The following is a 27968-nucleotide window of genomic DNA, read 5'->3' on the forward strand; positions in this document are numbered from 1 at the left end:
AATCTCCCTTCTGAAAGCTACTTAATTCCAACAACGTGCTTAATGATGGTGTGCATACAAATACTGGTGTGCATACTATATTTTTGGTGGTGTTCTGTACCTCTTTTTTGCATTGATCAGCTGTAATACATTCTGAGTACTTCAGTATATCGCTGAAATGAGAGGCTTTACTGCATTTTAAGAATGAATGTTTAGCTTCTTACTTTTTTTTTTTTTTTTTTTTTTTCCTAGAGGTGTCTAGAGCTAGATATGGTGAGGCAGAGGTGAAAGATAGTCCCAAAGAGCAGTGGTGCTCAAAATACCAGGGTCTGAAAATGTTGCTTCAGAATTGTAAACTTACTCAAGCAGAACAGATGAGACCCAAAAATGCAGATTCCATCAATAAGTCTGCACTTCATGTCTCGCTGAAGCCGGGAACACTAATAGATCTGCTCGTGTTACTCTGATTAGCTATATCTGGGAAGAAAAAAACCAGGGCTTTCCTGCTGATGAGCTAAGGGTTTGTGCTTTAATGGTCATAAAGGAAGCGTAAATAAGATGGGCTCTGTTTTCTAACCATTCTCACTGCTTTTATTCTTGAATACATTCAAAAAGCACTGAGATGTTTATTTGTGAGTACCTCGTGTGTAGTGCTGGGGAACTTTTTTCCTCCCAAGGGTTCCAGTGTAGGAGGTGGTAATGTTGACGATACTGCTTAATTTGTTCTTATTTTCCAAACAGTGGAAAATATTTTCCTCCTAGAAAGCCACTTAAGTGTGTTTTCTGTCCCACCTCCATTTTCATCTTGGAAATTGAAGTAAATTAGTAGAGGCAGAACAGTTAACATAAATATGGTTTTTATGCAGTGGAGTGCAAATGGAAGTGGCTCCGTTAGTGAAAATGCCAAACACCATAAAAGTCTTGTGGCTGATCCTGTAGTGATCTTCAGAGGTCTGCTATCTGAGGAAAGTGATGACACAAAGAAAGTATTCAGCATGGAAGATCATGTAGAGATCAAGAGAATTGGAAAAGAAGTCAGCAGAAATAATATTTCTAAAGCAGGACTTGCGTAAGGGAGAAAATAGAAGATAAGTTGGAAGCTGTCTAATATTAAAGGTTTTAGGAATAGAAGGCCTGATGGTGAGAGCTTAAGGAGGAACCAAAAGCAGTGGTTAAGGCCATAAATATATGGTGATGGCTGTAGCAGGATGTGGAAAGAAAGAGAAGTGGAATTCATAGGAGTGTGTGAGGAGTGGATCATGAATTCCCACATAAAGTACTGGGAAGAGAAGGATTAAGATTTTGTTAGAAATCTGTGGGCATGTATTTCTAGTGGTGCAGTTCTGCTGTTCCATTTTGTGTTTCTCGTAATAAGAATGTGTGCACAGCCTTTTTGGCTGTTGCTTATGTCAATGGAGGTTTCAATTGTAAGCGAAGGTCTGCACTGTTAGCCTTGTGGTTGGAACCAAACCTAACTAACAGGTCTGTTTCTAGTGCTTCTAGTTGTGAAGAAGATGGTCCTTGCTCTCTCATTCAGTATGCATGCATAGGCTGCATGGCCTATGGCTAGGCAGCCTGAAACAACACTGAGCAAGCTGGAACTTGAGCACTCATCTTTGAGAAGCGACTGACTCCCTGTCTCTGACTGTCCATTTCAGCACCAAAACTTACACTGGAAACAAAAATTTGTCTTCAGCATATTTCAGAGCCTCATGGTGAAAACATATCACGTGGGTAACCTTTAGTACAATGTAACATTTAAGGAATAGTTTACATCTTTTGCTGGTAAATTACTACATAAATATTTAGATTAGGTACCAATAGGAATGTGGCATTATTTATGGATCCGTATTTCTTTGGCATTTAAGATGCATGGTTGTTTTGCTCCTTAATAAATGCAGACTTTAAAAGAACATGCACACACAAAGTGCTAATTCTAAAGCATTGCAGCTCTGGGGAGAAAAATCTCCACGTTTTGTTAGAACTGCTTGTTGTCTCTTGTTTCATGATAGAGAGGAATCATTTGAAACACTTGCAGTTTCATTAAGCTCCTTTATTTCTGATACTTGTCACGGAGTGACATGTCTCACCTGCTAGTGCAGATCGGTAGCAGAGCAACCTGTCAGATCTGAAGATGTTTTGGTGCTGTCTGTTCCCTCTCACTTCAGAGGCAGACGTGTTAAGGTACAGTTAATGCTTTAATTTTTGCCCATAACTTGCTTCTGTTCTCTCTCATCTCAGTCCTTGGAAGGACAAGGAGAGAATATATGAAGCGAATCACTGGTGAAAACTGTGTAAGTTATTCAAACAACCCCCAAACAAACCAACAGATAAAAACAAACATGGAAGATGTTTGGTTTAGGAAGGGATAAGACTCTGGAGTCTGACCACAATGGTTCATTACTATTGCAGAGCATAGGAGTTCAGAATATTGTCCCAAAACAGTAACATTAGAAGCTGTAGTGGAAAGTGCTTTCAGATCTGTTGCACATGAGTTCTCTTACCCGCACTCATGGACTTCAGCGAAGTTACCAAAGTCTCATAACTTTTCTGCAGCTCAGCTGCAGAGTTTTCCCTTTATGAATTATTCCCTCTCTTAGACTGACATTGCAAGATGATGCCAAACAGCCTTGTCCATTGATATCTGTAAGCTATTCAGTACTGCAGTGATGGATCTTCCTAACTGTTAACATCAGATGAAATTTCCATTTGAGATGTAAAAGGCAAGAGTGTTTCCTTGATCTATTGAAATTGAGGAAAGGTACAGAGCAGCTTTGCTGCAATCTTGGCATCCAAATTAACTCTGCACTTTCGAAGTTAATTCTTTGGGAGCAGTCATTCCTCTGTGGTCTCATCAATGCTTATCAATGGGAACACTTTGTTTGCTGAAAGCTTTTGTTTGTGCCTGGGACATGGCAGAAATGTCACCTGAGACCTGCAGGATCTTGTATTCCAGTTTACTGATGCAGAACACTTTCTTGTCTTGCATTTTGAACTTCTGTGAGAAAAGTAAGTGGTTCTCAGGATTTATTTTATTCATAATGCCCTTCTTGAAAGCCAGTGACTGAGTCTAGGGCCCTTGCAAGGCAGTCATGTACACTAATTTTCTTTTCCTAGTTGTTGACAAGAAACAGACATTCCAATATGCCTTGGTGTGCAGGTTATCTTGATGACCTGTTGGTCTAGAAAATACCCATAATTTCTCAGATATTTATAGTCCCCTAATGTATATAATCTTTTAATGTTTCTTGAGCATTTTTTTCCATTTCCTTCTAATGTCTTTGGTTTGATGGCTCAGAAATTTATGACAATCTTGGGAATATATTTTATAAGAAAGCCTTTTCAGTAACTGACTTGACTGAGCTCTTCCAAGCATCTGTGGTGAGCCCTGCATTATCTGCAGATGCCCTGAATCACAGATTTCCCGTTTTTATTTTTATGGAGTGTGGCTGTATGCATGGAAGCATCTGACTGTGATTCTGTCTGTATTCCAATAATAGAAGAATTTGCCAAAGAGCTATTTGCTTACTCAAATATTAATCCACTGAGAGAAGGATATCTGAAAGTATCATTTTCTTGCTGCCAGTAGCTGCCTTTGTGCAAACTCTTTTCAGCTATTTTTAATTCCAATGAGCACTTCTGATTTTTTGGCATTCTTCTGAAGCAAAGGGCTTCCAGCACTGATGTCCTAAAGGCTGACATTACTAATCTGACTTTAGGAGGAATGGGGGAAGAAAAAAAGCCCTACCAGTGGAGAAGAGGTTCTCTTCCTTCCCCACCAGTATGTTGGACTTCCTTGGCTGAAACTCATCCAGCTGCATATCTTGGCATGCTCCACATAAGAAACTGGGAACACCTCCAGAATGCCAGCTATTATCCCGTGGTAGTAAGAGTGAGGATACAAGGATGAGAAGTTTATGTTTTTTTTTTCCCCAGGAGACTGTACTTGTAGAGCTTCATGAAACTTGTTTTTACCTGAAGGCATATAAGCTTCAAAAAAAGAGTGAAGCAAATGCGAGTGGGTCACTACACATAGGTTCTCCTGGAAAGAACCTTTTTTCCAGCACAAAACTAGTCAGCCAGATTAAGCACCTTAGTCTCCAAGAATGGGAGAAAATCCCAGCCACTGTTCCTGGGGCTCCTGGAAGTTGTCTTTGCTTCCCAGTGGAACCATTCCAGGTCATTTGTTTTATTCCTCTTGAATAAATATCAGTCATTTGGTTTGAAAATCTTTTTGTCTCCCAGTGTGAATAAGCCTCCCATTCAGAAACAGAGTCAGAATATGTCTCTCTATTTAATAGCACCAAATGGATTTTTTTGTTAGAAATTTGTGTAGGAGTGTCCACATAAACATTCACAGCCCCCCGCGGTGAGTAGTTTCACAGTACAGGGGAACTCAGTGGAAAACCACCTCCTTTTGTTGGTCTGGAACCTGGTGGACAGGAGTACAGAAGACTGTTAACATCTGACCTTGTTTGTTCTGTTTCTGGATAACGGCACACACTCTGTCCTGCAGCGCTTCCAGTGGAAACAGAGCGCTTGTGTCTTAACGAGCCCTTGTACTTACCTGGCACAAAACAAGTCTCCCTTCTGTGTGAGAGTAAGGACCAAGCTGATCCTTTTAGTCGAGTCAGAATGTAAAAAAGTCTATTCTTCCCTGTCTGTGGTGTTAAGGTACATTGCGCTGCTCTGCCATGGTATATTTTGCAGGTGCAAATGTTTGTGTGTGTTTCATCTGGGACAGTGTTGCATTGTTTGCGTGGTGTAGCTTCCTTCTCCATTCCAGTGATCCAGATGGGAAGAAATATGAATGCCTGTTAATCTGAGGAGCTGTGGTTCACTTTCTAAATCTTGAATTGTAATGAGGAAAGAATGTCATTACCCATTAGATAGGGAAGGTGGAAGTTTCCTGTCTTACTGTGTGTAGATGCGTTGCATTTTGTTCTGGGTATGAGAGAACCTAAGCCAAGAAATGAAATCCAGACTGTAGGCAAAACAAATTACTTTTAATTTATTTCAGTTTTTACAGCCCTGCTTAGTTTACCTGGTCATGTCCTCTGCTTTGAGCTGTGAGGATTATTTTGGAGTGTGTTCCTGGAAAAATAGCCAACCAGCAGGAAAAACAGCAGAACACACCCCGTTTCAGACAATATTATTTGAGACCTTAGTGCTGTAAATGATGTAGAAATGTGCATGTATTAATGAGGGGTATAATAGGTTTCAGTGAAAGTGGGAGATAAGATGTGTTAATCTTGTATATTAAATAGTCCTACAACAATGAACCTTATAATGAGGCTGTTACTAAATCTTTTCTTCACTGGCTTCAGTTCAGTGAAAGCAGTGTTTTCCAGTTTGCTGTGTTTAAGGGCAGTTTTTACAAGAAGGAACTAACTTTTTGAAGCCTTTGATGTCTTTCTGGAGCACTTCTATACATAGAGATATGTACAGCACTTGTTATGCAGAAGAAAATCTTTGCAACACTCTTAATAGGAGAGATTTCCTTTATTTTTTGTTTTGTTTTGTTTTGTTTGGGGACTCCTCCTTGAAAATTACCGTTAATGCTTGTATGGAATTTGATTTGACCTCAGCTGCCTTTTAGGAAAAGGAGCATTTGCATTTCTTTCATCAGCAGCACTGCAAACAGATTGTGTTCTAACAAGGTTTAGAAAGACTGTCAAAATAGCAATAGTTCCAAAAGAAAAAAATTATCTAGAATGATCTGATTTGTGATTTTTACATTCTTGCTGTTCTGGTTACAACACTGAAGGCAGTTCCATAAGGACATGCTGGTTTCTGGACTTGCTGGCTTTTTGTTTTTTTTTGTATTTGTGCCCATCACTGTCTGCAGATTTTAATCTCACCACTTGTACCATTTGCAGTAGTCAGATACTCTCCTGTCTGAGTATGTTCTGGCTTAGAAGGGGGGAAAAAGCAAGTTGAAATATCCAAGTGCTGTGGTTTAACCCAGCAGGTGGCTCAGCACCACACAATCCTTTGCTTGCTTCCCAGAGGGATGGGGGAGAGAATTGAGAAAAACGAAACAGAAATCATAGGTTGTGATAAAACTATTTACTAAGATAGAGAAAAGAAAAAGGATAATACTTACGACATATCTATTATAAATATATGTAACAAATGGTGCAATTCCTTACCACACTCCGACCAACGCCCCGCCCTCAAACAGCAGAAGAGCGCCAGGTAAATGCCCGTCCCTCTCAAAACTCCTTCCGCTGATGTCGTATGGTAGGGAATACCCCTTTGGGCCAGTTGGAGTCAGCTGTCCTAATTCTGCTCCCCCTCAGCTCCTTGGGCCTTTTGCTGAGAATGGCCTTGGCTCTGTGCAGCACCGCTTAGCAGCAAGAGTAGGCGTTGGTGTGTTAGCAGCGTTGTTTTTCTCCTAGAACCAAAACACCGCATCGTATCAGGCGCTCTGAAGAAAACAGTTCTGAAACTAAGACACCAAGCTTGATGCAGACTGTGTAAGACACCGAGAGGCAAGCATGTGGGATAGCGACAAACAAAACAGTTCTCTATCATTGCCAGGTTTCCTTCCAGAGAGGACCTGACCAAGGAATCTCTTGTTTTGAAAATAGTGGGAGCTGCCTACTTTGCTAAAGCAGAGCCTGCTTTTCTCTATCAGCATTATCCCCATTTGAGAGTTGCAAGGAAAAGGTTCGGTGAGAGACATCAAGTATATAAAATTAAGAACGATGATGGATTGTTTCCTGCAAAGGAGCAACAAGACAGACAGCACTGTGTGTTCTCAGGTGATCCCCATTCTGATAGGAACTGAGACCAAACGTGATTAGCTTCGTTACAAAAAGAGTTGATGCTTTGTGTTCTTACATCCTCATTCTCTGAAAACAGACACCTTTTTGATTGGCCGTTCTTTATTTGAGCTGTGCCGCAGAAAGTTCAGGCTTTACATTCAGTTCTCTTATGTCTTTTCATCCCCTTTTCTCCACGCATCTGACTCGAGCTCACATTTATCCCATTAAATAACTCCTGTTACTGCATCTAAACATAACAGGCTGAGAGTCCTTTCTCACATACCTCAATTCGTGCATGGGCTAAAAGCACCTTATCTCTCCTCGGGCCTCTGCCAGGAGCTCCATTGTCAAATTAGAGCAAAGAACATGGCTGCTCTAATATCAAGTAGTATTGACGTGACAAACGGTTTTGTGTAAACAGTAGCAATGGCCACTGGAGAAGATTTGTAATTCTCACAAAGGCGTGCCACTGAAACAGCAAGTCTTTCCAGTGATAGGTATTTTATGTAAAGCTGCGACTGTGTGGATGGAGGACTGCAATCTGAGGAGGATTGCACGGCGGATTTTCGTGTTTCAAAGCGAAGTGTTAGATCCCTCTATGTAAGAAAATTCACCTCCAAATTTGACAAGCGCTCTGCGCGAGTTTCGTTCGGCGGGCTGCAATCTCCGAGGCGGTCGCTAGGTGGAGCCACAGGCTCATTTTTGCTCTGCTAGGGGCTGACCAGTGCTTTTGTCGGCTTTGCAGATGCACATATGGTAGAATATTATCATTTTATGGTTACAATTATGAGCAATTTGATAGAAAATGAAAGCTAAATTATGCAGTATTCCTTTTATTTGTTTAATTTTGTGCTCTAAATATGTAAAGGGGAAAAAATAGCACTGTTTTTGTGTGGGAAATGATAGGTGCAATACCTGCTTATTTGGCTTTGCATTCTGAAACTGTGCAGGTTGAGATTATTTTCTTTAGTACATGATGAAATGCGTGGTGTTGTCCTCTGGTGCTGGAGCTGTTTTGCACAGAAACTGTGTAGGACTGAATCTCCAGGCTCCTTTTCGCCACAAAAAAGGACCATATATTTACTGGCTGATACACAAATGTGTAAGTAACAAGTTCCTTAACAGTTTCTAGTGGAAGAGGCTGGGTAGCTGTACCATCTAAGCAATTGCCAAGAGAAATCTTTGAATTCAGAAAGTTGCTATTGACATTGGCAAAGCTCCCCTAAAAGGAGCAGCTGTGTTAGAACAAACTCTAACTTAGCAGTGGGGAAAATCTCCTGCCATTGCAGTTCTGAAGCCACACTCATTTTTTTTATGACTCGTGCCAGGGCCGGTGCCTGGTTACAGTGATCTGTGGGGTCTGTATTTTGTACAATTAGGTTCTTAGTTTTTCTGCCATCAGATTCTTTATGTTCACTGTTATGAAAGCACATTTTCACTGCTGTGAATAGTGGCCCAACTTACCTTGTGTGTGTTTTATTCTTCCTTCCTTTTCATTAGAAAAAGTCGTTAGCACAGCTGGGCTTTAGAACAAGCCTTTATTTTCCTCTTTCTTTGCTTGTAAGTATCCTTTTGTTTGTATTAATGAAGATAAGACCGAAGATGTGTTTTCCACTTGAAATGGAAAGTGCAAGCCCTGAGATGGTATTTGCATTTATTGATCCAGGCACATCTGCTGGCATATGATGGTGTGTGATATTTTTGTCCTTACCCACCTTTGAACCAGAGAACATGGCAGATAAGCTGTCCACTATGATTGGCATATCCCGTGGAAAGGATTATTATGAACGGGATCAAATCATGTACCCTAAACTGCTTTTGCATTTTTGAAGTATGACAGAGATTTCTCTGAGTCCATATGTGATGCTGGGAATTAGTTTTAGGCTTAAATTGTTTCCTTGCTCTCTAGGTCCTACTTGTTATCTTTTTCTTTGGCCAGTTTTAGCTGCAGCCTGTGTGTGTTGTGAATCTCAGTGTTTTTCAGCATGTTTAAAGTGAACTTTGGGATTGCATCATCTGGGTGCAGCAGAGCATCTCAGTAGATGGTGTAAAACTCTGGCTATTAGTAGAAGAATTTGTTTTAAAATTGCATACACCAGAAATAAGACATACTGCTGAATTTAAGCAGGGTAGGAACTTTTCCAATTGCTTTTTTTAGGATCGGGCTTCAACATTTGCCCTACAGGTGATATGGGAAGAAGCAGATTTTTCAAAAACTCGTTCAGCTTTACAAGAAACTGTATTTTCTCTTATTTCTGTTCCCACCTGATGTCGGTAAGTCCAGAGAATAGATTTGGATTTTTTTTGTCCATATGCTTCCTGAAAGCTCCGAAGGACAGCCCTGGCTTTGTCCTTAACTTTGTGCTGAACTCCCTGGCTTTCCTTAAGGTAGGTAACCATAACTTAACTAATTTGTATGCACCATATGCAGTCTTGGCTCACTTCAAAGTGTAATCAAGTCATGAACTAATTACAATACCATATTCCCAAAGAATGTAAATTTAATTTCCCTTCAAACAGAATGGAAATGTATTAAGCAGTTTCTTGATATGAGAGCTGTGGCATTCACCAACATAATGCTGATGCGTCAAACAAAAGTGAAGTTCTTAACTTTTGTGGACCGTGTGACCTTTCTCCCTGCACATCTTCCCTTTTTATTCTTGATTTACTGACTGGATAACAACATTAAAATATTCAAGTGGAAATTAAACCGTAACTGCTGGTCTTCAGACTGGAGATCACTCTGTCTGATTGTATGTGACTTGCTTCTTCAAAGTGTTTTCAAAACTGCGCTTCCTGAGGATTTTGAATCAGGAGGAAATTGTGTTTTGAACTGAAGGCTCGTAAGGCTCAGACCTGCGCCAGATGATTTCTTTAATACATTGAAAAGTGGCTGTGCAGAAAGTTCCCTACAGGTTCTTAGCATCACTGTGCCAAAGAGTCCACATAAACTCAGTTATATAAGAACGAGTGAAGTGAAGTTGTTCATAAAACATTTTATTACCTTCAGTCTTTGCAGCATCTTCGGAGTTTAGATAATAAACCTTCATAGAAGTTACTACTCTTTACCCTTTCACAGAACAATGATTCACATAGGTTCAAGGCACTTATTTTATTTCTCTTAATTTTAAAGGCTGAAGAAATGTGTTGGTGTTGCCTTTCATCCGTGCCCGGATGGTTTGGTCCTGCAATGCAATCCTGTTGTTCCGTTTCTGAGATGAGGTTGTCAAAATGCAGGATTGTATACGCGTTGAACACAAATGGTATATTAAAATCAAATGTGGGTCAGCTTGCAATGAAGTATGTAATTGTTTAATTCTAAAGGAAAGAGCTTAGAGTATATCTTAGTTTATATTTTAAAGTGCTCCTTTTAGATGTTAATTCATTAATGTCAGCAGTTTATTTTTATTCATGTGACTTTTCATATGTAAGTAGTTGAAGCGGCATTATTTTAATCCTTTCTTTGGTTAGGAAGAAGAGAGAGCCTGCAGGTGGAAATCAGAATGACATACATATTGCTTCTTTCCCAAAAGGCATGGTATCTCTCTCCCATTGATATACAGAATATTAAGGTAGAAAATAAACCTCATTGCCGCACGTCAAAATACTGAAAAAATATCTGCTTGAATGATGCATGGAAAAACGTGGGTTTACTTCAGACTGAGCACACTTACAGTGGAGTTTGCCATGAGGCTGTTGTGGCCCACTGGGGTTCTGCAGGCTCTGCAAACTCTATTCACTTGTATTCGAAGCATTTAAATGAATTGAATGCTTGAATTAAACGAGTCTTACTTGTCTAAGGCATTTTGTAAGGCATTTTAGGGCTATTGGGTAACTGTTGCAATGCCACAGCACTGCACGGTGCTGAAATTATAGATGTGGAGGTGTGACTATCCTATAGATATGAGCTTGCTTTGACATTTTTCAAGTTGTCGGGCATAGTCCATCAGCATCCTGGAAACAGTATAGTGCCATTTTTCCAACCAAACTTACAACATCAAAGCAAGTTAAATTCAGCTAAGCATGATGTGATAGATGCTCTGCTGTTGTGACTGCATGGCTTCTTGTGGCTTGTACTCCATAGCTGGAGTGCAAGTGGACAAGCTCGTGTCTTCCTGCAGCTATCTGAATAGATTTCTCTTTGGGGCCTTTCAGCAGCCTTGTGTAAGCGATACTTTGCAGCTTCTTCTTGTCACTCTAGTTTTTCCACAGACTTTGTCTTCAAGGGACTACCTGAGGCAGTGAAGAAAGTTTGGACTTTTGCTGAAGCTGCTAATATGGTAACTAGTCAGCTTTCTAGACGCATGTCCTTAAGCAGGTATTAAAAAAACAGCCCTGTTTTGTGGCTACTGGATTGTGCTTGCAGATGTCAAAAATCTTTGTTTATCATGTGCTGAAATTATATCCCTGAAGGTTCCTTGTATCTCTTCTGCAAAGTGGAAGTTGTTGCTGATTTATTTAAATTTAAACTTGTGCCTGGTTTGATTTTCCCATTCCTTTACGTGCTTTACTCAACTTTGCTTATCTCTGTAGTGTCTCTTGGGCTATTGAGAATATAGGGGCTGGAGGATCATGTTGCTGAAAATGGAGATGTACCTGTTGTTTTCCCCTGTAGACATGGATCAGAATGGAAGGAGGCTGTAAGTCAGAGCTACAGTCAGGAAGTAAGGAAATCTGTGGTCCCTTGATATCTTTCTTGTTTGATGCTTGGGAAGTTTCTTAAGACATGTCTGCATGGGTTGCTGTGGACGAACTTGCTCTCAGAGCTAACCAGCTCCAAGATGGATCTGTGCTGTTCGTGCTGAGCCTGAGCTGTGAGTTACCCCACAGCTACAAGACTTCTGTGCTGGAGCTGGCGTGTGCAGCATGGTGCTGCTGGGCTGCAGCTGTGTGTGCAGACGTGCCCAAAGGCTCCCCGTGCCACAGTTTCTCCAAGTGTAAAATGTGAGTGCTGGAGTTTATGCCTTTCCCAAAAATGCTTGTGACAAACAGTTGAGGAGTAAGTCACTATGGGAGGAGTTTTGTGACAGTACAAGAGGGCCTTTGCTGCTAGTTTCATGGCCAAAAAATCTCTTTATTAGTACTGTTCTCCTCTTTTCATAATATTTCATAGAAAATTTTTTTCTTGCCTTAAGTTCTCATGATTGGAATCTGCTTAAATGTGTTTGTTCCCTTAAAATAAAGGGTGGTAAAACCAAGTGCTTCTTAAATGACACAGGCTGAAAAATCTTTCTAAAGAAAAAGATCGTCTATTTTTGTTTTTTCTCTTAGAAAAACTGATTTGAGAAAGGCAGAACTTCAGCAAACAGCTCTGCCTTGAGAGTGACCTGGTGTTGGTACTTTTCAAAACCTCTCTTGCAGATGAACAAGCCAGTGAGTGTCCGAGCAGCTGGAAGGTGGAGTGTGCTGATAGAAGGAGACAGAGGTGGATCTGGAGAACTCAAAAGCTTTCTGGGAAAAATACTCCAGCTTCTAAGCTGGGCTTTACCGATAGTTAAAGAGGCAGTGGAGCTGTGCTGGGAGTGCTGCAGGAGGCCGGTGTATGCTACTGAGTGACGTATTCCTCCCACTTCTTGCTTTCTTCTAAATTCTGGGGAAGCAAAGGTGTGCAGCTGTCTGTCAACTTGTGAGCAAGGGAAGTGTGAGCAACGTGAACTTGTTCAGCAAGGAATAAGGTGGTTTTGTTTGTTGTGATCTTAGCAGACACAAAAGCCTGAGGCATAGCAGAGAAAGAGCAGGACCACTGCTTAGCGAGGTGGAGGGACTCCACCAGACAAGTGGCTGCCTCTTCCAGCTGAACGTTTCCTCTGCTTCCTCTGTGCTGTGCTTGTGTGTAACTGACCCTTGGATGCACTCGTGCGGTTCACTAAGCCCTGGGGATTAGCAATGGGTTTGGGAGAGCTCCACAGCTGGTGCAGATGGAGGGAGTGAGGCTCCTGGAGGGAGCTGAAGAGTGCCTTTGGCAGCAGCTGAGCGTTAGTTTGGCTGTGCATTCTCCTGAAGCCTCACCCGTAAGAAGCTCTTTGTTCCCTGCCCAATGTTTCTCTCCCTGGAAATCTGCAAGCATGCCACCGCTGCGTGCTGGCGGTCCCTCTTCTCAAAGCCAGCTCTGCCTCCACTGAGGTTTTTATCTCTTAAGAGCCATAAATGAACTCTTAATTCTGTGACTTACGTTTGGTGGTGAAATTAACTGATTTATTCTATAAAATATATAGTACTTGCCATGCGACGTGTAAATGTGTCTGTTGAAATCTTAACCTTTGCATTTATGAAAGAGAGTATTTTTTTGTTCCCCCCCCCTCCCACGAACAACCTCAGTACTTTATTAACAAACTGTGTGAAACGTATTGCTGGGATATGTTCAAATGCATATTTCTTGGATATAAAACTACAATTTAGTGAAATGCCAAGTGCCACTTCTCCCAGGTAACTAACATCTTGTAAATCCAATATTTGTGCTTCTGAAAGCCTAAAGAAATATCTGATGTGAGCATTTAGGCACACTCTGTTTTCTGTGGAATGCAAATCTGCATGACTTGTTGTCCTATTGGTTTTTTTCACCCTTATAACATTTTCTGTTTCTTTGTTTCTTTTGTGAAGCAGATTATGAAAATATTTATCATTACCTCTGCATTTGTCTAGAGACTGCGTTCCCATTGTACATGTGTGCCCCCATGGTATCTGAAGGACTTGGATATTTTTGTGGCAGGTTTTTTTTTGTTTTGTTTTGTTTTTGTTTATTGCCTGGCTGATTTGTAGGGAGAAAGAAAAAGAAAGAGATCATCTTGCTGCTTTTAGCAAAAAGAGTAAGATCTGCTATTAAAGCTTTTTTTTCTTTTTTGTAAGAAAGTATTCTGTAGTAAATGTACTAGCACATTACAGAGAATTACCATAGCTGGAGCTATTATACACGTGCCTGCAACAGCAACAACAAAAAAAAACAGCTTTTTTTTTTGTCTTTTTTTTCCTATTTGAAGCTTGATGTTTACTTACTTAATGAGCAAAGCAAGGCTTTGGACTCTGGTGGCTTAACAACATGTTTTTATGCAGAGTCATTGTCTGAATGAACAAGATTTTAGTCTGCCAACACGGGAAGTTTTAGCCATAGTTGCATTCCTGACTGACTCTTTGAAAAATCTGGGGAGTATCTCTGCTGCCATTCGTGCTCGTGCTGACTGCTGCTCTTCTCACTTGTAGTCACATAACTGGCTCTTGAACAATTAGGATTTGCTTGCATGCTTTCCTTATGTTAATTTTTCACGTCATGTTTTTAAGCTGTGTAAAGTAAATTTGGCAGCTGTAAGTAAGAGGAGGCAGCATCACGTGCACAGCAAGAGCTCTGCCTTCTGTAAAACATAATTTGGGCATCTCCTTGATGGTACATACCATGCATGTGAGGGCAGTCTCACCTGGCTTGCAAGCAGGGCTGGTGGTAACATAGTGGCAAGAGTGCAAGTGGGTGCACAGCCATCACTGGCGTCCTCCAGGGCCATTGGGGAGCTTGGCTTGTCGGTGTGCCAGCAGTGCGCTCGCTGCAGGGAGAAGAGGGTGAAATCTGTTTGGTGGGGAAGGGGCTGCTGGAAGCAAAGTGAATTAAGAGGGCTGTAAAAAACTGATAAAGATACGACTGCCTGTTTTTATATTCTGCCACATAACATGGGTTTAAATGAATTTCTCTGTAATTTGTCTTCAAATACCGACATTTAACTCTTAGGCTGTATAAATGAACTGGCTTTTTCTAGAGTAAAATTCATGCCCTGCGTCCAGGCTAATATGTTCACCTACTATAAACATTACTGCCTATGGTTACAACCAGAATAAAAAATTCCTTTTATATACATCATAGCTGGCAGAGACTCCTGAGACCACCACAAATCACTTCAGCCTTTTGGTGCTCTTTGACGAAATTAACTGAAATGTAAAATAGCCCAAGCTTCAGGCAGGCTGACTCTGGAAAGCAATTAGCTTGTTTAGACCATTGTTTGTATCCTCTTCTATTTCCAGATGCTGAGCAAATGTGGGCTAGAAACTCTCCTGACTGATCTAACACTGGGCTTTAAAACCCAACCATTCCTTCCTTCCTAAAAGGTTTTGCTTATTCTCTGTGTAGCCTTTCATTTAAAACAAAGCAAAGCAAGCAAGAAAATCCTGGCAAGTGTCCCCTTCCCCCAAAAGAAGGAGGAGGAAAAAAAAAAAAAAAAGCCTGAAAAAAAAATCCAAGCAGGGTCGTAACAGGGAATAACAAAGCAGTGAGTTATTTATGCAGCCATGATTGGCAAAAATGATTGCAACATGAATTTGCCCAGAAGCAATGATTAGATCATAAAAATGTTAAGGAAATCTGTAACTCAACACCATTTTATAGATTGAAGAAGTTTTTGTTCCCTACCTTAATTGCAGTGACTTGTTATTAAAGTATTTATTCAGAGTAATCTCTTTGGACAGCGAGCCCTTATCCCATCTGCATGCAAAATTAAAAGTGAGGGGGGAGAAGAGGGAGCATAAATGGTTTACCATGCTACATGAGCAAGGGAGGGAATTACACAATGACAGGTGAAGAGCAGATTTATCTCCTGTTGGAATTTCAATGCTGCAAGCGAGACAGGACACTGTTGCTTGCTAATATCCTTGCAAACACCATAGTTGCTGCTTCTCCAGATTACTGTCCAAAAATCATTGCTGGGCTCTAAAAGGCCTGTAGCGCTGCATCTGTGGCTCTGGGTTTTTGAGCGGTTGGTGCTCAAGCAAAGAGATTGGATTTGGGTATGTGGGCTTGTGAATCTATGTCTCTGCTTAAAAATGGACTATTTACTTACTTGGCTGGCTATTTATTTATTTATAAATAAACATTGGTAGTGTCTGGCTTTGCTGAATACAAATCAGAGGGTTGTAATTGTTCCAGCTGAAACAATGTCATCACCTGCCTCCTGCTGTCCCTTTTCCAATGATGAAAGAATTTGGTACAATTCTTCTCTTTCCATTCTGAATAGAAAGAAGGTTGTACTTGAACATTCATCTCTAGACAGATTTATCATCATTAGGCAGTACTCAAACACACAATATCTGTTTTTAAATTGAAGTGTTACGGATCTAAATCGGATTTACGCAGGGAGAGTTGGCTTATGTTTGTGTCTAACTATTCACCAAAGAGTGTTTTTTCCTTAACTTCTGATGTCTCACCTATGCAGCAGCAGTACAGAGAATGCCAGGAACTTTTGAGCCTGTATCAGAAGTACCTAGCTGAGCAGCAGGAACAACTGTCGCTCTCCCTCTCTCAACTCAGTGCTGCCAAGGAAAAGGAGCAGAAGGTAAGATTCTTTTTTTCCATGTCATTTTTTTATGACATCTCCACAACATTTTTTCTCTTTTCCTAGAACTAAAACTGAATTGTGTTGTCGTGTATTGTTCAGTGCTGATGACTGTTCTGTGATTGGTTTCCCATGGCCTTCCCTTAATGCGTGGATTGCAGGAAGACAAAAAAGGAAGCAAGTTTTGGATCAATGAAATGGGTGAAGTTAATTGACCGTGTTGTAATGCAGTAGAAACCATTGGAATGCATGCTTTTGCTAAGGAAAAAGATGCTCCCCTGTTTTCTTCCCTTCTGTTTCTTAAGCAGTGAAATAATTGCAGTCACTATAGATACAGCCTTTTAAATTTTCACTGTAGCTTTTGATGACTGAAAAGGAGATTACAGATGATGTGTTTGGTCAATAAGAACTTTCTCAAGCCTGTAAGGCAGCCCATCTGATTTGAGCTGTTTATAGAAGACCCATAATTATATATGCCGTTTAAAACCAGAAAACATTGACTGGAGATACGACGTGTTAAATTAAGTGGTAAAATGGTTCTCAGATGTATATGCACAAAGACTTGAAAACATGGTTGCCTGAGAGGTTTTTTTTCAGATAACTAGGTACTTGATTTGTATCCCTGCTCATAGCAGATGATGCCCTGGAAATTAAAGCAATTTATGCAATCTCTACCTGATGCTTTTAGTCGCTGTTGTCTTTCAGTAGTTTCCATCAGTGCATCTCCATTCAGAGTCTATCCTACCTAAAACAGACCATGCCTGTTTATGATTTGTATGCTTGAATCTTTCTTTTCCTGATGAGTGTTACAGACTTCTACCATGGCTGGAGGTGAAGACACCAGCATAGCATTCAGAAGGTGGCCTGACTCTGTCCTCTCTGTAGTACCTGCTAACAGAATTGCACAGGCAGATCCTACTGCTCAGAAGCCCATGGAGGCAGAACTATAATTTTAATTCTGTTCAGGAGGTAGCAGTGCTGTCTTCATTGGCAGCAGGAATTGTGCTTTATACATTTTTAAAAAATATGTTGCTGTTTGTCAGGCTTCTAGCTTTTACAAGCATTTTGTTCCCATTCTTTTGTATGTTTGTCTGCTATCCATTTTGTGATGTTTTTGAGCTAAAATAAGGGTCTTTATTTTCTCTGAGAATGAACAGTGCTCGTGTTCCTCTCTGTGATACACAGCTCCCTGGGTTTCCTGATGGAGAGCCACCCAGAAGAGCCCATGCAGTCTTGGCAGCTGATTTTGAGGTGATGCTGTTACTTCCCTGGGATTGGATTCTGCTAGAAATCTTTCACCTTTAGCCTTTCATCTTAAAATACGTGTGACTTGTACTAGGTATGCATGCTACAAAGGTATACGGTCTAATCCCACGGAAGTACTAATGTTTAGATGTATATAGCAGGAAGCCTTCAGCCTATTAACTGTCAAATCAGCATCTGAAGTACAGCAATCCATGTTTGTCTCTCCTTTTTCTGTCTTCCTAAGTGCTGTCAGTGTATACACAGACTTCTCTGAGCTTGTTTTCTGACTTCATGTGCAAGTTCTATCAAGCTAATCTTCGATCCCATTATTTCTTTTCTTTATACTTGCAGATACTTTTGTCCACAAATGCAAATTCATATATTATTTCTAGGTTTGTCTTGACATTTCATTTACGGTTACCGAGTCTACAGTTCCAGGCTAACTGGTCTGAAATTACTGTAGCCCTCTTGCTTTGTGCAAAGCTTTGTAGGCATAGATAGAAATTATCAAAACATGCTTCAACCACCCTGTCTTACAGCTTGCAAAATATTTCTAATCTTTCTAGCTTTCCTTTTCAAATTTATCTTGTATGTAATCCTGGTGGACATGGAGTTTATTTCTTCAGTATATGTTGCTTTGGTATTTGTTGCATTTTTCCTTTTTTTTCTTCTTTTAGACAGATACTTCATGCTGTTTCTCTTCACAGCTCAAATGTGGAGAGATTCACAGTCCTGCTTCACGGCTTCAGTTGTTTCCTTGACATGGTCCTTTACATCATAGCTATCAAAACCAAACCTGGTAGGCTGGTGTTTGGATGACTGTACTATTTACATACAATTTTTTGGTTCTGTCTTTTGTCAGTTGTCTTAACTGAACTGTGAATTCTTAGGATCATTGTTGGTCTCTCTTTGTTCTGTTTGAGTGTTGTCTTAACTGTAGTTTAGGTGAGCACAGGGTTTGCATTTAGGTGTCCTGCCTCATGGGAGAATGTCACAGGAACACAGCATACAGGGATTTCAGGGAGGTAAAAAATGGGGAGAAGACCCCAAGAACTTTCAATTTACTCCAAGTGCTGCTCACTGCAGCTCTCTTTGCCCTGCTGAAGCTTTTATGCTCTCAATATTATTTATTTTAAGCTAAAGTTTGAGAAGGTCCATCTTGTTTGTGCAAAAGGAAGCCTTCCTGAGCTTGAATCCTTGACCATGGGGAATCTTTTCCCTGTTGTTTGTTTTGACTGAGCCAAGGAAATCTTGGCTGTTGTCTAGCTTTAAATCAATGGATGCTAGCTTGCTACCTAGCTTTCACTACTTTGAACTGTCTAGGAGAGGTAATCAACATTTTCTATTTCGGGTCGATGTTACAGGGGCACCTGCGTCTCAGAGCAAGATGTTGCTCTGATTTTTCCAGTGTCTTGCAGAAAGATGGGACTGCATGGTTATACTGTGTACCGAAGCACCTCTTTGTTCTGCCTGTTATGTTTCTGTTCATTTCCCCCTTTTTCTACTTGTTTGTTTTAATTCATTCCTAATGCTACATGTGTATCTATCTGGTCATCGCTTGCTTTTTGCCTGTCTGACTCCCTTGTTCTTACTGTTCAATAATGCTGACCAAGAGCTGTCCCTTTCCCTAGCTTTAGGTAGGAATTTGAAAGCATTTCTTTTTGGTGTTTAGATGCTTGGCTTCGATGTTTGCAATAAGGCAGTTAACAAGACAGGAGGACTGCAGTGTTACCGAACTGCTGTGGCATTGTTGCAGAAAGATGGGATCGTATGGAAGGGAAGTGATTGCTGTAGCTCTGCACACGTGGCTGAAATGCAGTCCTAGTTCCTAGCTGGATTGAACTAATGCAGCCACTTTGGTGTTCACTTTTGCTTTTGTCTGTTTTAGCATCACATAAAGGTAACAATTATTCTGAAAGCACGTTTTCCTCTGAGCTGATATTGCTTCTTTATAACGAAAGTCAGCCCTCAAAATTTAAAGAAGTATTCTGGTAGTAGTGAAATAAAAATGTGGGGAAAATGGTGGTGAGATGATTTAAGACAGACTCTCATGAAGTCAATAATCAGTAACTGGAACATGGGGCTTCCTTTTTTTGTGAGATAAAGTTAATTCCATTTGAAAAGATACTTAAGGTGACATGAATTGAATTATTCAAACTGGCCTTCTCAGCATTAACTCTAGGTTAATATCTCATGATGCCTCTGGTTTCATTATAGGAGTTTTAAGTACATAACTTTTTATAATAAATTCAATACCTAGAAGCTGAACTGAAATTGGTTTACCTTCTACCAACCCATAAAAAGAAGCATTAATTGCAAAGTGAATATTGAAGTGGTTACTAAAGTTGACTCATACAGATTCAAAGAGATAGCTCTTGTGTAAGGAAAGTGAAGAGCTCTACTGAACAATAGGCTTCTGCCCCAAAGTTAATAGAAGATACCATACATAATAAAATGCAGTTAAATCTCTTCTGTCAAGAGTGATTTTTAGCTGTTCTTTCTGTAGCTCTCAACTGTTCCATCTTTGCCATTTTCAGAAGCTTTATATGGAGATGAAAAGAGAATTGTCCTTGTTCTAGGTAATCAGGCCTGACTTACTTGTACAGTCGCTGCTGCACTGCCATCTCAAATCATGGCAATAATCCAGTTTACTTTGGCAAGTTTCTGGCTGGTGTAGGTGTTCTGCAGCATTGGCAGGATTTGATTCATAAGAGTTAGGCAGGAGTTTGAGTTTTTACAGGACCCAAATTCTGGAGCTACTTTGCCTGAAAGAAGAATAGTATCTGTTGTCTCAGCATTGCCTATCAATCTTTGAATTTACTAGTACAGCTGGCAGCTTTTGTTTCTTATTTGTAGAAGATTATCAACACATCTGCTAACTTCCTAGATTTACACAGATTCTTGTTGAGTGCGTTTCAAGTTGCAGTTCTTCCTCTTGTATGTAGAAATGTAATAGGTGTGGAGTGTGATTGTAGACGGAATGGTGTATCAGTAGTGCATTTTTGATGGGATATTTGTTCTTTCCCCTTCCCATATACACTACTGTCTGTCTCCTGGTTAGTGTTCATATTTCAGTAATGCCAGGGGCCTTGTCAGGAAGGGGGTACTATTGTGTACTAAGCACAGTGCCAGCAGCATACAGAAAATTATGCTCTGTGCTGGGAAAATTGTAAAACGTAAAGATGGCTAGCTTTTGGGGAGGAAGCTATATTTTTGATACTGTTTTTTTTTTAATAATGTTTTTCCTTCTTATGAGTCACTTTTTCATCCTAAACATTGTTTACACAATTAGAGTGTCATTTCACAGTTAACTCCAAAGGAAGTCTTGCATTCTTTTCATGTCTGTGACTAAAATTCATGTCCATATCATTGCCATTTTTTGCCTTAATAAGAGCAATTATGTACTAAAGCTTCAAATATTAGTTCTGTGTTTTCTTTTGATAAGAATATTGAAAAAAGTCAATCTTCAGAAGCCTTTCTGATTGTGCCCAGACTTCTCCATTCCTCTTCTTTCAGCGTGGGTCACCTCTAAATACAATCTTCGTTCTCTGAAAGAAAAAAATCCCACATATGCAAAGGGTTTTGAGTGTTATAAGGTAAACCTGCATGATAGAATTTACTTTGTCTGTTTACCCAGCTGCACAGGAACAATGGATGAGCCTATCTGAAATATACTTGAGAACTGGGATAATAAATAAAGAATTAATTTGACTGTGAACGCAAGGGTATTGGAACAATTTTAGGAGGCCAGACAAAGAGAAAGTTTAGCGTGAGTAAATATTGGGAGTAGCCTTGCCTTACCTGTGTTACTTTTGGCAAATCCTCTGATCACTTTCTGTACCTCTTCTATCCATGAAAGGGAGATAATGCTTTTTATCCTCATCCTGTTTTCTGCAGTGAACATTAAGGTTTGGGAGCTTCTTCATGTGTGTTCTAAGTGCTTAGTGATATTTCAGATTTAGAATCCGGAACAGGATACCATGTATAAGGAAAAAAGTCATGTATTTTCTTTTCACCTATAGGTTACGAAGTCCTACTGGATTTACCTGTCTGGGTTAAAAACGTGCTAACACCTGACAGAAATGCAGATGAACATAAATATTTAAACTAAAAGAAAACATAAATATTTAAACTAAAAGGAAACATCAATACTGAAATATCTGTTTATTGCTAACATTGACAGTATAACTACATCTGCACACAATCCCCTGGAAAGCCATGCTATAATAGGACCACGGGGCACTGAAAAAGCCCTGTCTACTGGCATGCTGTGAATGATGCTGCATTAGTAAGTGATTTACTCTCAGCTCACTGCTTAAGTGAGGTCTGAGCTTGGGATCTACATCACTTCACTCTCTCTTTGCTATTCTTCTGTTGTCTTTAATCAAGCTTGTCTCTAGTCTCTTGGTTTTTGATCTTCTTCTACTTTGAAGATTCTTCTTTCAGTTTCATATGCTGGGCTTTAAAGACTATACCTCCTATGGAAATCTTTTCCTTGGGTGGACACTCATATCAGCTATGTATTTTTCTGCTGAAGGATAAATCTGGAAAGAAGACAATGCCTTCCTTTCTAGCAAAACATTCTCTTGACCTCATAAGTTTTTGCTCATATTGCAGCTGTTGTCAGATGAGAAGTTCCTTCTCTGTCATTTGAGGACCTCCTGTCATTGAGGATACTTCTGAAACTTAGATATAACAGCTTCTTCACTTTATCCCCCACTGTGGCTCTTGGGAGAGAGTTTTACGACCGTGCTCATCAGCATCTGCTGCATCTCCTTTCTAAGTGTGGGTGAAGCGTTGTCAATGAAAGTTAGAATGTTATTTTCAGTCACAAATATTGTAATATGCTGCACATCTTGAGGAAACTATCTCCTGTTTTGCCCTTTGCTTTGTGGAGTTAGCTATACATGTTCTTACCACTGTCGAGCAAATGTGCCAGCCGCCTAGCAGTATGCTGGCACGTTTATTAGCATAGTCCGTTTGACCTATGTAGATGCCTTTGATTCTGCTGTCTTTGTATTTTTTTGAATGTTGAGATTGCCAACTGGTTTCTCATGTGCATCCAACTTCCCTGATTCTCCAGTTTCAGGTAGTCAATAAAACACGTTTTTTGCATGTCTCCAAGCATGCCAAGTCCTGTATGTTATGATTAACATTACGTTACATTCCTGAGTTTCCCAGCTTTCTGAAAACTAGTATTGGAGACATTCAGGTGAATTTGGACAAGATGACTTGCAGAGTTCCCTTACAGACAGAATTCTTGTATAGTTCCACTCTGTTCTCACTTATCCATTCCTCTTTAAGAAAGATCCTCAGGTGAAAACCTGTTTTAGCATGAAGAGAAAGTGCTTCTGAGCTAGTAGCAGTAGTTCTACAACTGGGCCTTTATTTCTTAATATGGAAATTATTACAGTTACTGTAAACTCATCTGGGACTACACAACCTAGATAACTTTATTCAGAAGTTTGTAATAGTGATTATAATGTAGGTTACACAAAGGAATACCTCCTATTTATTTCCATGGAAGCTACAAAGAACACAAAAACACTATTTGATACAAAAAATTCTCATCTACAAAATACTATTTTTTCAACACAGTCACCACCTATGCTTTTTCGCCAGGGATGAGTGTGAGCCTGCACACCATGCTTATAATAGTCTGCATCATTGGGAGTGATGCACTGTTTCACAGGTGCTATGATGATGTTGTTTCTAGGAAAACGTTGCCCATACTGTCTATCTTTCACTAGCCTGAATGGATGGAAGTCAGAAGACCACAGAGCTGACACGTCTCATCACTGTTAATGATTTGATCCAGAAAACTGTCAACTTCAGCCTCACGTTGGTTCAATAGCTCCTGTTAAACTTACATATGGTTGTTCTTTTTGTTCCTGTGTGAACATTTATGTAGTGCAAAGTTGACAGTATTCCAACACTGCACTTCCGTGTCTGTCCATTTTGTTGGACCATCCCTCTGCTGTGATCTGTCCCATGGCAACAAAACATAATGGAATATTGGCTGGAACATTCAATCTCTGTTGCCATACTGCCAACATAATGAAATATGAGGCATTACTTTCAGAGCAGACCTCTTGTATTGAAAGAGACATTGGTTATCATCTTTTGCCTGCAAAGCACAATTTTTTTTTGTGAGTTGATCAGGTTATTTAATTAGAAAAGACTTTGTTTAAGGAAGGCCAGGTGATTATCTATCCAGAGCACTCAAGGTAGGTCTTCATAGACAGAAAGATTTTTCATGAGAGCCATGGCTGTAATTTTCTTTCAGCTGAGGAGGTGGAAATTTGTTATCTGTCTGTACCAGGTTGATTGCCTGCAGAAATATCTCTTTAAGTTAGTTCCCTAGGATCTAGCTTGAGTTTTTCATTTTGAGCTACAAGAAGTTCAAACTGAAATTTGTCTGATGCACAGCTTGCCATTTGAAATTTACAAAGACTCCATTGGATTCTCCTCCTTGGATTCTACCCACTATGGGACAAATTTTAAATTCTTGAGACAGATCATACGTCTGCGTAAGTTGAATATATCTGATGTGGTGCCATCTCCAAATGTGCATCTGTGGCAAGCTTAATGCAAGATTGCACGCATCATGCATGTGTTTATGATTTAGAACAGTCTGATCTCTGATCCAATTAATGCACTAAATTTTATTTCGAAACAGTTTTTTCATTCTCATCTATTAAGGTGATGCCAGTAATGTCTGAAATGCTCAACAGTCAGGTTTATTGTAATGTGTGTTTCTTTTCAGAGTTTGGAATGTATGCGGAAAAAGACAAGCAGACTACATTGCTGTTGTTGACTAATGATGGTTCATGAGCACAGACAGAGATAAATTACTTTTTTTTTTTGTCTATGCAGGAAGGTTGACAGTCTGAAACTTATGTAATGGCTAGCCACGCAGGTGCTTGGTTTCTTAGTGTGGCAGTGCCACTTCCTAGAACTTGAAGTAGGAGAAATAAGTTATACTCTCTGACTTATCTCTGAGGTCTAGATTACCATGAGATTGAAATAAAGTCATTTCTAATCAGTCCACAATAGCTAAATTTGATTCCACGCTGCGTCTTTCCCCATTTGTTCCCCTCTCCTTAAGCAGCAGTATCCTGTTGGCTGGAAAAGGACAAGCAAACTTGCAGAATGACTTCTGTTTTCCAACATGCAACCTCAAAAACTCTTCTTTATTTTGAGAGTTGTGTCATGAATAACAGTACCTTAGTTGAAGGTTGTCAGCTTACAGTACATCTGATGAATGTCTCTGTTCTCAAACTTGAGATGGAGGACTTTTCACCATGATGTGAAGACCTTAGCGGCTTTTCCAGGCTAAGTCAAGAACACGCTCTTGCAAGCTAATGTTACTTCTAAGTCTCAGCAGAAATGCTTTTACTTGCTGTCATGCCAAGAAGGCCGTATGAATCAGGAGGCATTCATATTCATGGTTGCAAAACTAAATTAAATGAACTTGGTTGACTGCAAGGGTAGAGTAACCTGTGAGCTCTTCTAAATTTCAGGTGGTAGCTGTGGAGAATGCTTCTCTTCCTGAGATCCATATCTTCATAACATAAACCTTTATTTCCATGGTGCTCCACTGTTACTGCAACTTCTTGGCACAAATCTTCCTTGGATATTTGCCATTCAATGCTCATTCAGTTGAGCACTCTCTGATTTGGAAGTTGTGGTTTGCGGGTAGCTGTTAGTGTCCCTCATAATGTCCCTACATATATTACATGTGGAGTTGAAGGAGACAGCTCAGTTACTTTTCTCTGTAACTTTTGAGTTAAGTGTGTGTACTCTGCATTTGAGACCCTAGAGCCTTTGTGGTTGAGAGGAAAAGAAGACCTGGGCTGCACAGTGCTGTTCACTTGGCTGCATTCATGTACACATGGAAGAGCCTGCTTGTGTACCTTACCAGCACTGCTGCTGCAAAAACCTTCCTGTTATCTGTGCCTGAGAGCATGCCAAAGCATCACGTGAATGTGTATGCAAACTGGTTGACTTGTAAATAACTTCTTGTTTCTCAAACCAGTATGTGGCACCTGATGAAGACACAAACCTATGACTGAAGCATCAGCACAAGTTCAACATTCATACTTCACTTGATAAACCTGTAGGCAGGCTTTGAGTAGCGTACCATCTATGGCTGTGAAACTGCATTAATTTCTATTTTTTCTAAATCTTAACAAAGAAAAAAGTGCCAGTTTGAATTGTTTGTTGTTTGTTGTGTTTTTTTTTGTTGTTGTTGTTTTTGTTTGTTTTGTATAAATTTTCTGACACGTCAACATTCTAATTCACTCACAGACATTAGCTTTTTGCAATGTTATCTTTGGCCCTTTTCTAGTTTCTGAAGCTTTTGGTAAAATCAGAGCCAGTGATACCTCTAGTGTAAGTCTCTTTTAGTTGAAGGAATGATAGAGAATGGTCATTAAATATTTAGGCCTTTGTGTTTTTTCTTTTAGTCATGGGACTGTCAATAAAGGGACGTGAGACGTTTTGATTAATATTTTTCATTAGTTTTGCTGACCATAAGAATTCTACATACAAGTGAGACTGGGACTGCTGCTGTGGTCTACCAAGTTGCTGAGGGCTGGCAAGCTCTTGAATTGGTGTCTAATTCTGTTCTGTGGCATCTCTTGCCATTGGGTTTTTTAATTACTGTCTGGCTTAGTTTCATGCTCTTTGTATAGCATATGATGCCCACTACTTGTTAGAGCATGTAAGCTCAGCGCATTTAAAATGTATGAGTTGGAGATACCATGAGGAGAGCTCAGCTATTTTGGGACTTCTCCGTACATAAGTTAATTTGTGTAATAAGGCAGCCTTTCTGATTGCTGTGCTAGGGAGAACGAGTGCTTAACGTGGGGAGAACCCTCCAATGCTGTATGACACAGGGCAGATACACATATTGTATGATTCCCTTCACGGGCGTGTTTATTCATCAGAGATAAAAGGGATCACATAATCTGAAATGAAGAGTCGGCAGTTCTGCAAGTAAAACATGAGGAGAAAACACCGGAGCCTTCTATTAGCTAGACACACATCTATGCATTCTTATCAGCTGCTTTTTAAGCATTAATTCTATTCTAATGGCTTAACCAAAGTGCTATCATTGTGACAACAGGCTTATTTATAGCTCTGGAAGTAAGCGTAGAGGAGCACAGAAAATTTGTTTTTGGTACCTTGTTACTCAGGCTAAGTAACTCAGTGAACGCCAATATATTAGAAAGTTAATTCTTGAAACGTTCTTTGTACCTCTGTGTGCAACAGCCTCAGAAGGTCTTGGGTCCTTCTGCAGAACACAAGGGTGAAGATGAGAGACGCTTCCAGAAGATGACTTGAATTCTACTGATGATTCAGGTTAAATCTAGGTATCTTGATCTGAAATACTCATTAGTGGTTCAAATATCAAGATACTCCTTTTACTGACATTAAGAGTATTATGAAAATGTTTTGAAATGTCAGAAGCATTGTAAAATGGTGAGCAGGTTAAAAAAAAAAAAAAAAAGTGAACACAAAGCTAGCCTAAAAACTTGTCCTTATCCAGTAGGTGTCCTGGTGAAATTAACACATTTCATTTCCAGCACTGTTAATACAGTGTTTTGTATTATTGGCCCATGAACAGGAGGGTGTGAGGCACCTGAGTTGAGATCTAAAGGGAGATGTCCCAGACCCCGTGCTAGATGAGTCGCTTCAAAGTGACAGGGACAGAAAATGGAGTATGCTACTGTCTTCTGAGAGCAAGTGAGGTTCAGTTGTTTGGGCAGGCAGATGTTGTATGAAGCTGGAAACGTCTTGCTATCCGTGCTAACAGATATGAGCCACAGTAAGCTTGAGGCATTGCTGGTATGGTGTCACAGGCCCTTTGGGGCTGGAGGCCACTTTCCTCGTGGTGCCTGCACAAAGCCAAGTCAGGAGCCACAGCTGTAATAGCACGATCATGTGCCGAGGAAACTTCTTTCTTTGGTGGTCCTATTCACGTAAGAAAGATTTAGATACCCCTAACAGAAAGCTGTTCCTCCCAGAAACTTCTTGCAGTTACGGTTTTTACATGTATTTATCCCTTTTCACAAAGGGGCAATTAAACTCCCATAAGTCTGCCAAATTTATTACATTCTGTCTGCCTAAATATTTCCTGTCATTTCAGTTGAATGTGGCATTTTCCGGTTCTTTTTATCTTACAACTGCTTAACTGTCACACGTTCTCTCTGAGCTGGCTAAATGTCAAGGGTGGAATAAATTATTATTCACATACTGTTATTTGTACAACTGTAGTATTTGGGGTGGGGACCAATATTCTCTTTTCCTAGGTAGGCATAGCACAGACCCGAATCTGAGTGATGGTCAGCATTCAAAAGAAATCACAATGCCAGCATGTTGAAGCCTTTTTTTATGGTTTGGAGATGAAAGCTGCTTTAAAGATAAATGCAGGATGATTATATTATTACTTACTGATATATATTTCTTGCATAAATTTGAATTTCTATTTACATTGCTTTCCGAAAATGCCATTGTTAATAGAGTTCTGACATCTTATTTCCCTTATTGCTGTCTTGGTAGCATTTTATTTCTGATGTTTTAATAACTCAGTGTAGACTGAAAGGATAAAATGGAGGGAATTGACTGAAGTAATTAGACCCTGATTTGTCTGGCTGTCCAG

General features: G+C 40.0%; 1 protein-coding gene across 3 annotated transcripts in view; it reads left to right on the top strand.

Moving 5' to 3' along the window:
- Window positions 1–27968, top strand: part of KIAA1328 (KIAA1328 ortholog) — a 182112-nt gene that overhangs the window by 57492 nt on the left and 96652 nt on the right. For 2 of the 3 annotated variants that reach the window (XM_042862349.1, XM_042862348.1), the window contains exons 6-7: window positions 15930–16057; window positions 17243–17308. In XM_042862349.1, the coding sequence (XP_042718283.1) occupies window positions 15930–16057; window positions 17243–17308 (194 nt within the window). The remainder of the gene's footprint in view (window positions 1–15929; window positions 16058–17242; window positions 17309–27968) is intronic. The other variant, XM_042862350.1, reaches the window with a different exon arrangement.

Source organism: Lagopus leucura, unplaced genomic scaffold (assembly GCF_019238085.1).
Source record: "Lagopus leucura isolate 7727_CA_CO unplaced genomic scaffold, USGS_WTPT01 Super-Scaffold_650, whole genome shotgun sequence".
In the NCBI taxonomy this organism is placed as follows: Eukaryota; Metazoa; Chordata; class Aves; order Galliformes; family Phasianidae; genus Lagopus; species Lagopus leucura.